Raw genomic sequence first — 12,237 nt, forward strand, 5'->3', positions numbered from 1 at the left:
TAAAGTATTCTATAGCAGCACCTGTGTGTATGCATGTGTGCTTCAATATAATAGTTACATGATGTTTTTACAGAAGGATATGGAGAGATATGTTATGACATCAGCTATGGTGGTAACTTTGTTGTTTATACTGATACTAGCCAGTTTGGTTTGGATATCAAGTCATCCTCTAGTAGTGATATAGCCATTGCAGCCATGACGTTGAGAAGAGCAGTGATAGCTAATGTCACTCTGACATACCCTGGAAGTGATGCAAAGGCTTCTCTTTTGGGTGTGATGTTCTACTCTGGTCCACTGAATTCTTCTGGTGATATCACAGAAATCATGATCTTTGGTAATAGTGCAGAGGTTAGCAACCAATATAGATTAAACGTAGGTGGAATAGTAAATGATACTATGATGTAGCATGTAGGTTATTATTGTAGGCATTTTCAAATATTGTGCTTTTACCTACAGTATGTATCTGGAGACTAGGGAATGATTGGTTGAATTTTAAATATAGTGCTATGTAATTGAATTTTTCTCAGACACACCAACTACAGCTGTATTTCTTTATTATTTCATCAATAATGTACAAACTCAACATGAGTATATCACGTACTTATTACAATAATTACAGTTGAACTATTTTATGTAGTGTTTGCAAAATAATGATTTAGTTTGTCTTTGAAAGGTTTAATGTCAGGTGATAAAACAATGTCCAGAATATTATAGACGAGGGGAAAATGACAGTTTGTATTTTTGTAATCTGGCTGATAGAACTTTGAAGTGATGAGTATGGTTCAGCTGCTGCATATTGTATGTGGGTTGGAATATGAAAGATATTTATTTATGATTTTATATGAGTTATTTGCTTAGCTTGAGTACAGCGTTGTGCCAGTGTGGCCCAGTGGAGGCTCTCAAGCATACAAGTGACACTGCAAGTGTATGAAAAGTCATTTAAGACAAATCTAGCCATACGGCATTGAACTGATTTGAGTTTGTAATTGTCCTGAGATGTGTGGGGGCCTCACACAGTGGAGCAGTATTCTAAAATAGGACATACATATACGACTCATAACATTTTATCTTGACCAATGAAAGACAACATTTTAGATTTTTTTGCAAGAAGGCTCTGACATTGTTTGCTTTTCGAACAATGTAGTAAACATATACTACTAGCACAAATATATAGCAACATTTATTATATCATTATAATTATAATCACTTCGTACATCCAAAGTTAAAGACATCCATAATCATACTAGAAAACTCACATAAATCTGTACAGAAAATCAGACAAAATTAACAAAACTATGGAAAGAGCGTGTTTAAAAGCATGGTAGACTTTATTGACAGACTGCAGATGATATAGATCATATGTATGTGGCCTGTTATGTGATAGGGTGTGGTTTGTTCCCACATCTTGTTATATAAGCCAACTGCTGGACCATTTAGTGAAGCCCTTTACATGCTGAAACTGTTAATCAAATAGCATTTCATACATGTAAGAACAAGTGAGTTATGAGGCTTTTAAAATATCCATACATTTACTACAGACATTCAGGCGGTGTGAAAACACGTTTGCAACATAAAAACATACTTGTTTTAGTACAAAACAATTGGGAGTTAACACATATTCATCTCTTTGAAATTACTATATATTTGGCAGTGGCTCAGGTGAACACAAACTGAATAGCTGCGTATGGTCTTCAACTGTAATGAATATTATTTTGTTTAGTTCAGTAGCAACGAAATTACTTGTACATTTTCAGTGCACTAGCTCTTCTAAAGCAAATGATGAGAATTTATGCCGGGGGCTTAACCCAAAGCTTACGAGTTTTAAAAGTTTAAAACAAGAGGCAGCTTTCACAGGCTCGTTTACATAATAATAATAATTTCTGTTGGTGTAGTGTTACTGCAACTCATAGTTTACTCTTACTTGTATTTTAGGTTGACCGTAGTCCTTGTGGTTCAGGTTGTAGTGGCTTACTATCCCTACTTCACCACAAGGAACTGATCAAGGAGGGAGAATCAAGGAAATTTGTTAATGGCAAGACTCTGTCATCCTTCAATGGGAAGGTAGTGAAACAGACTAAAATAAAGGATACTCCAGCAGTGATCGTGGAAATATCAGGGAAGGGATATTATACTGGAGAGTGTACCTTCTACTGTGAACAAGATGACCCTCAACCTTCATTCCTTGTTGAGTAACTGTATTCGCAAATATTTATGTCATGCAAGCACAGTGTTTTATGTGTTTTATTGATTAATTTTTCTGATCATCCGTACAAAACAACTTGGCTGTATGTACAAAAAGGAATGTACAAAATAGCTCATAATATAAATTATTAAAATTAGCTGTCCTATAATAAGTCTGTATAGAGATCTATGTGTGTGTAACATGCTGACTTGTTTGACTCTTGTTTATTTACTTTTTTTCAGCGATCTTTATTCCCATGTTATTTATTTTTGCATTAGTAGATATAAGTATTATGTGTGTCTGACCACAGTTTATTATGTTATTGTAAAACCATACAAGTTTCCTTTCAATTTCCAAATATGTTGCTAGTCAATTTACTTTGCTTTTAAAAACTGAAATGCTTCCTAATGTAGGGTTTTACGTATGTTGTATTTAGAATAACTAGAGGCAGCACTCACAAGAATTAATAGAAACGGCACTCACACAACACCAGCATTACTACATAGCTAGCAAATATATCACACCGTGGGTCTGGATCTGTTTTGTGGACTAAATACAATTCCTTAACAAAACGATTACTTTGTGCAGGCATGACTCTTGAAAACTTTATATTGTGTTACGTATTATTATGGACTTATTTAATTGTGGTATAGTACACGTTCTCACAATCTATTGTGTACAATATGACTAGAACATCACTAGGTACTCACTACTCTGTTCTTGTGTTTCATGTAAGAGAGGAGTTGTCATTAGTTTTGTTAATGTGTCCAGTTAGAAATGGGTGTTTGCCTTATTACTGCAGCAGTTTATACCTACTTTGCCATCTTGATTGGTACCGACTGACCTTGGGTATCATGGACTGTATATTGGAAGATCATGAACAATCATCAGTAATTACTACGTACATAAAATATTCAGTCATAATGTCGGTATATAACTTATTGACAATAATAACTTTTTACCGCTAATCCATATTTAATGAGTATGGGATAACAGTTTGTATTTTGACTAATGTGTGTGCCTTAATGGCTACTGATCAGGTGTTTTGTATGACTGCAATTGATAAACTGTATTAGTGGCTTCCAATTGTAGACTGTTTTCAATATATATATGTATGTGATATTGATCCATGTCAAAAAGGAAAAGCTATATGTCTGTATATATCCCAAATTCATTTTAGTCACAACATCACATGCGTACAGTAGACAAATACTGCCATAGTGCACGTGTGTTTCAGCCCCACATAACTAAACTACGTACATACCAATCATTGCATACATTAAATTATTGCAGATACTCCTCATACAAGTTATGTACATTGAGACTATACCTGATTATGAGGAAGCAATCTCATGGAATTGACTGTAAAAAGGAGCAAGTCCATGAAAGTAATGACTGAAAGAACTGATGGCCACCCCCACTCCCAGGCTATAGTACAAAAATACTTTTGATTGATTTTATGGGTTTTACAAGTGAGCTATATATCTTGTCTCAACATGTGTGTCATAGGGTTGGATGCCCAAAGCCTTACGAGCTAGTGCATGCATAATTATAGGGATTTGCGAAAAGGGGTCTTCCACACACATCTAATTTACTAACTTTGGCGACTCATAATTTCAGATCGGTATAAGCTATTGATTTAAAATTTGGTCAGTGATACGTAAGTATGTTTTTCAAAACCTAAGTTATCATCTTTAAAGTTCATAGAATTGGATGTGTGGGGAAATCCACTTTTCGCAAATCTGGTCACAATTATTATAGAGTATAATTTTTATGATCAAGTTGAAGATTTAACACACAAAACTCTGGGACTCTGTACACCTATCAAAACAACTACCATCAGTTGATGGAGGTTGGTTACTCCATATGGTGAACCACGTTTTAAGTTACTGATAGAATTGGCCACCTTCAATGGTATACTGACTGGCCCTTGGGTATCATGGACTATAATTATATGGAAGACCATGAATTGTCAATGATTATGGCTCTGTTGGCACTATATACGTAATACTATGTGTGAACGCATCAAGTAAAAATCAGGCCTTCATGCAAAAACCATTTTAGAGAAACAAACTGTTTTATACCAAGATATATTCACTGGATGCATACTATATAGTGGTATAACTGAAAATGAACAGTGGTACAAATTTACTTGATACATGGACATGGTAAATTCAATCTGTATAAAAGTTTTACAGTGAATAGACCATGAATATGTAAGTTAATTACAATTAAAAAAGTATATATTTTTAGTTGAGTGATCTGAAGGCCTGATTTTTACTTGATGCATTCACATGTGCATAAACACTGTATTTACAGCCAAAGTGTTGGATTATCAACATTATCAACTTTCAACCACTTGTCCATACTTAAGGAATATGGGCAGATATGTAGACATGTAGTTGTTTAGTTTGGTAGAGAATTTTGACGGATCATTGTTCACAACCATAATAATATTATATCATTTCCCATTACATGTGACCACACAGCTGATAAACTGTACTAGTGACTTCCAAATTTAGACTGTTTATAATTACAATGTGAATGTTACCACTGTTCTGTAAGTAGGTAATGATCCTTGTAAACTTTAATGGACAGGCATTCTCATGTCCAAATTAGTATACCCTATACAATACAAGAGTTGTTAGTTTGTTGTGCGTTTCAGCCCCACACAACACCATTGTATACATGAAACTATACTGTATGAACCACATAGTATTAACTTTATTTAATGCTAGCTTATATAAAGAGTGCGGGATATCAGTTTGTATTTTTGTTAAATGTGTATAGACAAGTAGCTGTTTAGTTTGGTGAAATATTTTGATGGGTCACAACTATCAAGAGGACATTCTCAGAGATTCATACAGGTGCCAGCTCACATAAACGTATGTTTACACTCATTTTTCCTGCCACTATCTAATTATGGAACAGCCTCCCAGCTACAACAATTATTGAAGCACAAAATACAGATGACTTTAAGAAAAGGATTGTGGACTATTATGTATCAACCCAGCTATAGACTTGTACACTTCTTTTGTATGTATCTGTGTGTATGTACTACCAAATGGAGGTCTGCACAGTATTAATAATAAATAAATAAATCAACTAACTGTTCCCTTTAAATACATGACTGCACACTTGATAAACTGTGCTGGTTTCCATAGCTACATACGTGTGTCTCTGATATATTTTGTACATTAGCGATTTACCCAATGGGTTTTGCTAATCAATAATAATAATAATAATAATAATAATATTTTAATTGTATAATTAAATAGATTACTAATTGTTTGGTTAGCTTGTTGTGTGATGAAACCAAATATTAATAAAACTACAAGAAGCTGTTACTGATGACCCCTCTGTACGTACCCCCATGATGCAAAGAGTATAAGATTTTCATTATATATACAGAATGCATAGCTGTTGTAAAAACACAAGTTAGGTTGATCCTTAGAAAAGGAACTATAAATTTACATACTTTATCATAAAAGAAACTATAAATTTACACACTAGCTTTATCATTAAACGTATGTGTATTTACAGCATGTTCGACTATGTACATCATCAACAGACAAGACAGTCTCACAAGCAAAAAGACTTGCAGCACAATTTTGATTCACTTTTGTTCAACACCTCAAATGTCACATTCGCATCAATTTTTTTATAGATGAAACACTCCACCATTTATTTAGTAGGTAGAAAGCATCTGTAACTATTTTAATTGCTTGTGGTAAATTACAAGAAGTGTATCAGATAGTAATGCCAGCCAATACAGATAATTGTGAGATAACAATCAATCAAATTTGGATTATCTTTCATTGTTAGTTCATAGAGATGGAAAGTGTAAAGCACATAGCACTCCATTATGTGTAGTGGGTGTCAAATTACAAACAATGTTTTCTGGTTGGTATAGTTGGATCAGAATGTGCACATATAAAAATCATTTCATATAATATACAAGCATGATGTAGCTACCTGACTGGTATTTTATTTGCTGCCACATAATAAATAGGTGTTTATCTTTCTATTACAACTGTTACAGTTTAATACTGGTAGAACTGGCCGTATACTGACCAACCCTTGGGTATCATGGACTACAAATGGAAAGTCACGAACTATCAACACTGCTTGAAGTATCTTAGTTTACTAGAGTGGTATATCCCCAGTATATGGAACAGTTAATTGTTTGGAATTTTAGTAGCTTTTCAGTAAACCTGCATTCACTGATGTTTACTGAGAGTTTAAAACTTAGTAAAACAATTATGTTCCATATACTTAAAGTTACTGACATTTTACTATCAGTATAACTGGGCACAACTACAGTAAAGCAGCTTAACAAATTAGTAAACTAAGAACCTTCAAGCAGTGCAATGATTATAGCTCTGTAGTTACTAATGTACATAAATACTGTATAATATTATACAGCCAAAGCGTTGGGGTATGTAATTTATCACCAATATTAACTTTTAACCACTAGTCCATATTTAGGGATTATGTAATTACAGTTTGTATTTTTGGTAAATGTGTAGACATGTAGTTGTTTAATTTGGTAGAGAATTTTGACGGATCATTGTTCACAACCAGATATCGTTTCCTTTACATGTGTGGCCACATCTGATAACTTGTGCTAGTATGTAGACTGTTTTCAATAAATGTTACAAGTAGGTATTAAAAGCATAATACATGTCTGTATGTGTCCTGCAAATTCATTAAAGTAGTATATACTATCAATACAAGAGTTATTAGCTTGTTGTGTGTTTCAGCCTCACATAACTAAACTATAGACCACTGGATACATGAAACTATTACAGCTACCCCTCTGTACCAGATATGTACATTGAGATTATGGTATACCTGTAACATCTCCTTGATTTATGGAAAACCAATAGTATCACTATGCAATTGATCATGACTGTAAAAGGGGTGTGTTCATGAAATTAAAGAAAATATGATCAAATTCAACTTTTTGGTAGAGGAGGGATGACAAGTTTGTAGATTAGCAAAGTTGTCCTTGCAACGTGTGTGGTAATTATGTTGGGGACCAAAATTTTAATATGATTGGTGGATCAAGGACTCAGCAGGGTTTACTATTACTGTTATAGTAATGAAACATAGCACAAGTATATTTAAACTTGATTTGATCACACACAGGTTACCAGTTTCATTGTTGATGATGTCCTGAAATATGATCATATTTCCTTAAATGAATTTGCAGTTTACATCTACTTGTGTTATGTCTCGATACTATAACAGTAACAGTAAGCCCTGCTTAGTCCTTGTTCCACCAATCCTATTTGGTCCTCAACATAATTACCACACATGTTGCAAGGACAGCTTTGCTAACCCACAAACTTGCCGTCTCTCCTCTACCAAAGAGGTTCTCTGCTCATCAGCCACTGCTTGGTGGAATTCTCTTACTGTAGCCACACGGGTTAATTTTTATTATAATGAATTTACATCCTCCGTTAAGGCTTTTATTTTTACTTGAACTTTTACTTGTAGCTTATCTTGCATTATCAGTATGGTTGTATAGCTTGTAGTTGTGTTTTGTAGTAGTTGTGTTTATTGCTGTATGTGCTCTGGTAAGGAAGAACGGCTTTTGCCGACTACCATGGGGTTAAACAAATAATTAAATCAAATAAAAAATGACTGGTGATTGAAAAAGCTGATGTCTGGTATGGCCAAGAATGAATGTTAACATGACTCAAGTGATTTGACTACCATAGAAAAAGTGGCAACCAAAAAATTGATTAGCCTGTTACAATGTTAATAATTAAGATTGTGCGGAAACAATTAGACAACAAGACAATACCTTACATGCATACGTGTTGTGAAGACTCGTGTCATTTTCTAATACCTGACTGGAAAAAATGCTACTGGATAGTAATTTGCTATGATGATAGAAATAAAATAATTATGTGCTTTTACTGCAGCAGTTTTCATCTCTATTACATACTATGAAGTTTAATAATTTCAATTGGCAAATGGTTTACTGATGTTTGTGCAGGGTACTTAGAGCACTGGTATGCTACTCGCATCCATGAAGAATAGTACTAGTTGTGGGTGTTGCTTAGTAACCACAGTTGACTTGCTGAATCTTACAAACAATGAGATACTGTAATAATGAATTATGGATAATTTTCTTCTTTCCTTATCAATTTCTGTCATCATCAGTTCATAGAGATTGAAAGTGTAAAGCATGTAGTACTCCATTATGTGTAGTGGGTACACACACAATGTACAGAATGTGCACAAAATAGGTCATATCTTATAATTGTACAAACATGATGTACATGACTGGAAAATGATTAAAATATTATATTTGCTGCCATATAAGAAATGGGTGTTTATCAACAGAATTGGCCAACTTGAATGGTACCAATTAACCTATCCTTGGGTATAACAGAGTATTAGCACAGATCATGATCAATGATCATAATATACGTAGTCCTGTATCTACTAACATACATAAATACTGTATAATATGTATTAAACAGCCAAAGTGTTGGGGTATAATTTATCAACAATATTAACTTTTAGCTGCTAGTCCATATTTAAAGAGTATGGGATAGCAGTTTGTATTTTTGACAAATGTGTGGACATGTTGTTTAGTTTGGCAGAGAATTTTGACCACAACTAGATATTGTTTCCCTTTACATGTATGTAGGCTTTTAGTGAAAAGGCATCTCTGTGTCTGTATATGTCTCGCAAATTCATTAAATCAGTACACTACAATACAAGAGTTATTAGCAGCTTGTTGTGTGTTTCAGTCCCACACAACTAAACTATAAACCATGGTGTGTTTCAGCCCCACACAACTAAACTATAAACCACTAGATGCATGAAATTATTACAGCTACCCCAGGTAGGACTTTGTATGTCTACCAAAACAATTACCATCAGCTGATGGAGGTTGATTACTTTAAATGGTTGTGTTGTAGTGAACCACATAATAATTAACTTTATTAAATGCTAGCTTATAATTATTATAAAGAGTGTGGGATGATAGTTTGTATTTTACAGACATGTATAGTAGCTGTTTTAGCGTGGTGGACAATTTTGACAGACCAAAAATCGATCAACTGTTTTTTTTACGTGTATGACTGCACACCTGATAAACTGTGCTGGTTTCCATAGTTACGTATGTCTCTGATTTTATTTAATTGTATCAAAAGGCTATTATTTGTAGTGGCCCCTCTGCACCCTCATGATGTGAAGAGAATAATATTTGCACTATTACTATACAGAATGCATGGCTGTTGTAACAAGTTAGGTTGATCTATAGAAAAGGAACCAAAAATAAATAAATAGTGCATGTACGTATTTACAGCACATTCATTATATACATCATCAACAGACAAGACATTTTCACACACAAAAGGACTTGCAGCACACTTCACTTCTGTTCAATCCCAACATATATATATATATATATATACACAGATGCAGTTCAAGAACAATAATTTACCATCTTAATCACCAAACTAAAATTATCAGTCATTGACAGTCAACACGTACAAGTGTTAAAAATCTATTAATTTTGGACTCTAAAATTGTGACCGGATTTGACAAAACGAGGCTTCCACACATCTAATTCTTCAAATTTGATCACTTGTAACTTGACATCTCAGTATGCTATATTGACCTGCAATTTTCACACAATGCTTTCATTACATTATACAAAACCAGGTCCAAATATAAAACTTATAGCATACTCCTACTTACAGATGCTTTCTACCTATTAATGATGCGGAGTGTTTCACACATTAAATGTGATTATGTGACATTTGAGGTGTTGAGGTTATTGTGTGCATATTTTGCTAAATAATTGTGACTGGAAGACCAGGCTTCCACAAGAAGTGTATCAGGTTGTAATGTCAGCTAATACAGATAATTATGGGATAATAACAAATAAATCAAATTTGGAGGATTTTCTTTGTTCCTTATCTTTCATTGTTAGTTCATAGAGATGGAAAGTGTAAAGCATATAGCACTCCATTATGTGTAGTGGGTGTCAGACTACAGACAATGTGTGTTTCTGGTTGGTATAATTGGATCAGAATGTGCACATAAAGTTCATATCATATAATTATATTAACATAGTTTACTTGACTGGAAAATGATAATAATACAATTATATTTGCTGCTGTGTAAGAAATGAGTGTTTATCTTTTTATTATAGCAGTTTAACACTGATAGAATTGGCCACCTTAACTGGTACTGACTGACCATTGGGTATCATGGACTATAATGAACTATCAATGATTATAGCTCTGTAGCTGCTACGTACATAAATGTTGTATTTACAACCAAAGAGTCAGGGGGGTATAAGTTATCAACAATTATCGTAAATTTTAACTGCTATAGTCCATATTTAGGGATTATGGGATAACCGTTTGTATTTTTGGTAAACGGGCAGACATGTAGCTGTTGAGTGAGGCAAAGAATTCGAATGATCGTTATTCACAATATTAACTTTTCCTTTACATGTATGACCGCAGTTGGTAAACTGTGCTAGTGGCTTCCAAATGTAGTAGAGTGTTTTCAATATGAACTGTAAGTTAGTATTGATCCTTGTCAAAAAGGAGGCATCTGTATGTCTGTATATTAATCAGTCACAAAATTAGTACAAAGAGTTGTTAGCTTATTGCAAGCTTCAACCCGCATAACTAAACTATAATATAAACCAATTAATGCATGCATGAAAAAAGTATTACAGCCACCCCTCTGTACAAGACATGTACAATAAGACTATCTCCTTGATTTACGCACGAGAGAGCCAATAGTATCACTAGCTGTATCCAATGGAATTGACTAGAAAGGGGGCATGTTCATGAAATTAAAAATGATTGGTGACTGAAAGCTGTGAAAAGGATAATATCTACATAAAACCAGGTTTTAAAATGTTGAAATCTCAATAAATGGCTGCAAAATATTTGTGACCAGATTTTACAGAGCCGATCCAAATTGCACATCAGGAAAAATCAAACTAACACCACCAGTGGATAGCTACACTATCATACTACTAGTTTTGACTCTCAGTACTACTCAAACTACTGGAGGCTGGTTTTAACAGGTGTCTTTTATGGATGGTGTGGAGAGCTCGAGTGGCAGTTTTTGGCCTTGTGAAGGGTCTGGCTTGGCAAGAATCAGTGGTTTACTGGTGGATGGCCTGATAATGTTGACCAGACATTTTTCTGGTGATTTTGCTATATATCAGCCACTGAGAAGCCAGCACAGCCCTATAATCTTGTGTCTGGACTCCAATTGTGGTCTGCCTCCATTTCGAAGTCTATCTCTTGCCCACCCCACCACCCACCCACCCTCCACTCCAAGCCAGCACAGCCCTATAATCTCATGTATGGACTCCAGTTGTAGTCTGCCTCCATTTTGAAATCTACCTCTTGCCCACCCCACCACCCTCCACCCTCCACCGGAAGTGGTCTGAAAGGTACTAGATTGATGCATCTTTTGTGTAAATTTCATACTCTTGCTATCCTGGTGAGTTATGCTGACTTGAATTCTTTAAAACTGTTTATCTCAAAACTTCTAATGTGCAATTTGGAATGTTTTTCCAAAATCCAGTCACATTTGTGATCAAATTTGGAAAATCATTCATACGGGTGTATTTGATGCATTAAATATTTAGTTCCTAAAAGAAGCATTCCATTAATAAGCTATTTAATATCTTGAATTACTAGAAAAGTTTAGAAATATTTTGAAAAATACATTCTGCTACTAACAGCACCATGCTAGATATGAAAATTCTAATTGTTTCATGAGCGGCCATAATTATGGGTGATTTTCCAAAATTTGGTCAAATTTAATGCATGAACAATTAAAGAGAGGCAAGTTGTTATTATTTAAATAATCGAAATTGCAGCCATTTCTTGCAATTTGTTGCCAATTCATTTTAAAGATCAGCATGAATCTTAGTAATGTGTCATTTTGTACATGTAATTATGTAATTTACAAGACATATAGGACTACCCATAATCTCCTCTCTACATACACAATGATTAGTGTTGCTTTGTTTGTTTCAACTTTGATATAAT

General features: G+C 34.2%; 1 protein-coding gene across 4 annotated transcripts in view; it reads left to right on the top strand.

Moving 5' to 3' along the window:
• Nucleotides 1–2,512, top strand: part of LOC136252191 (ubiquitin carboxyl-terminal hydrolase 15-like) — a 56,569-nt gene extending 54,057 nt beyond the window's left edge. For 2 of the 4 annotated variants that reach the window (XM_066044579.1, XM_066044580.1), the window contains exons 28-29: nt 74–348; nt 1,933–2,512. In XM_066044579.1, coding sequence (XP_065900651.1) covers nt 74–348; nt 1,933–2,193 — 536 coding nt within the window. In that variant the 3' untranslated portion in view covers nt 2,194–2,512. The remainder of the gene's footprint in view (nt 1–73; nt 349–1,932) is intronic. The other 2 variants (XM_066044583.1, XM_066044582.1) reach the window with 1 other exon arrangement.
• Nucleotides 2,513–12,237: the final 9,725 nt, after the last annotated feature.

The sequence above is a fragment of the Dysidea avara genome, chromosome 4, assembly GCF_963678975.1.
Source record: "Dysidea avara chromosome 4, odDysAvar1.4, whole genome shotgun sequence".
Classification (NCBI taxonomy): Eukaryota; Metazoa; Porifera; class Demospongiae; order Dictyoceratida; family Dysideidae; genus Dysidea; species Dysidea avara.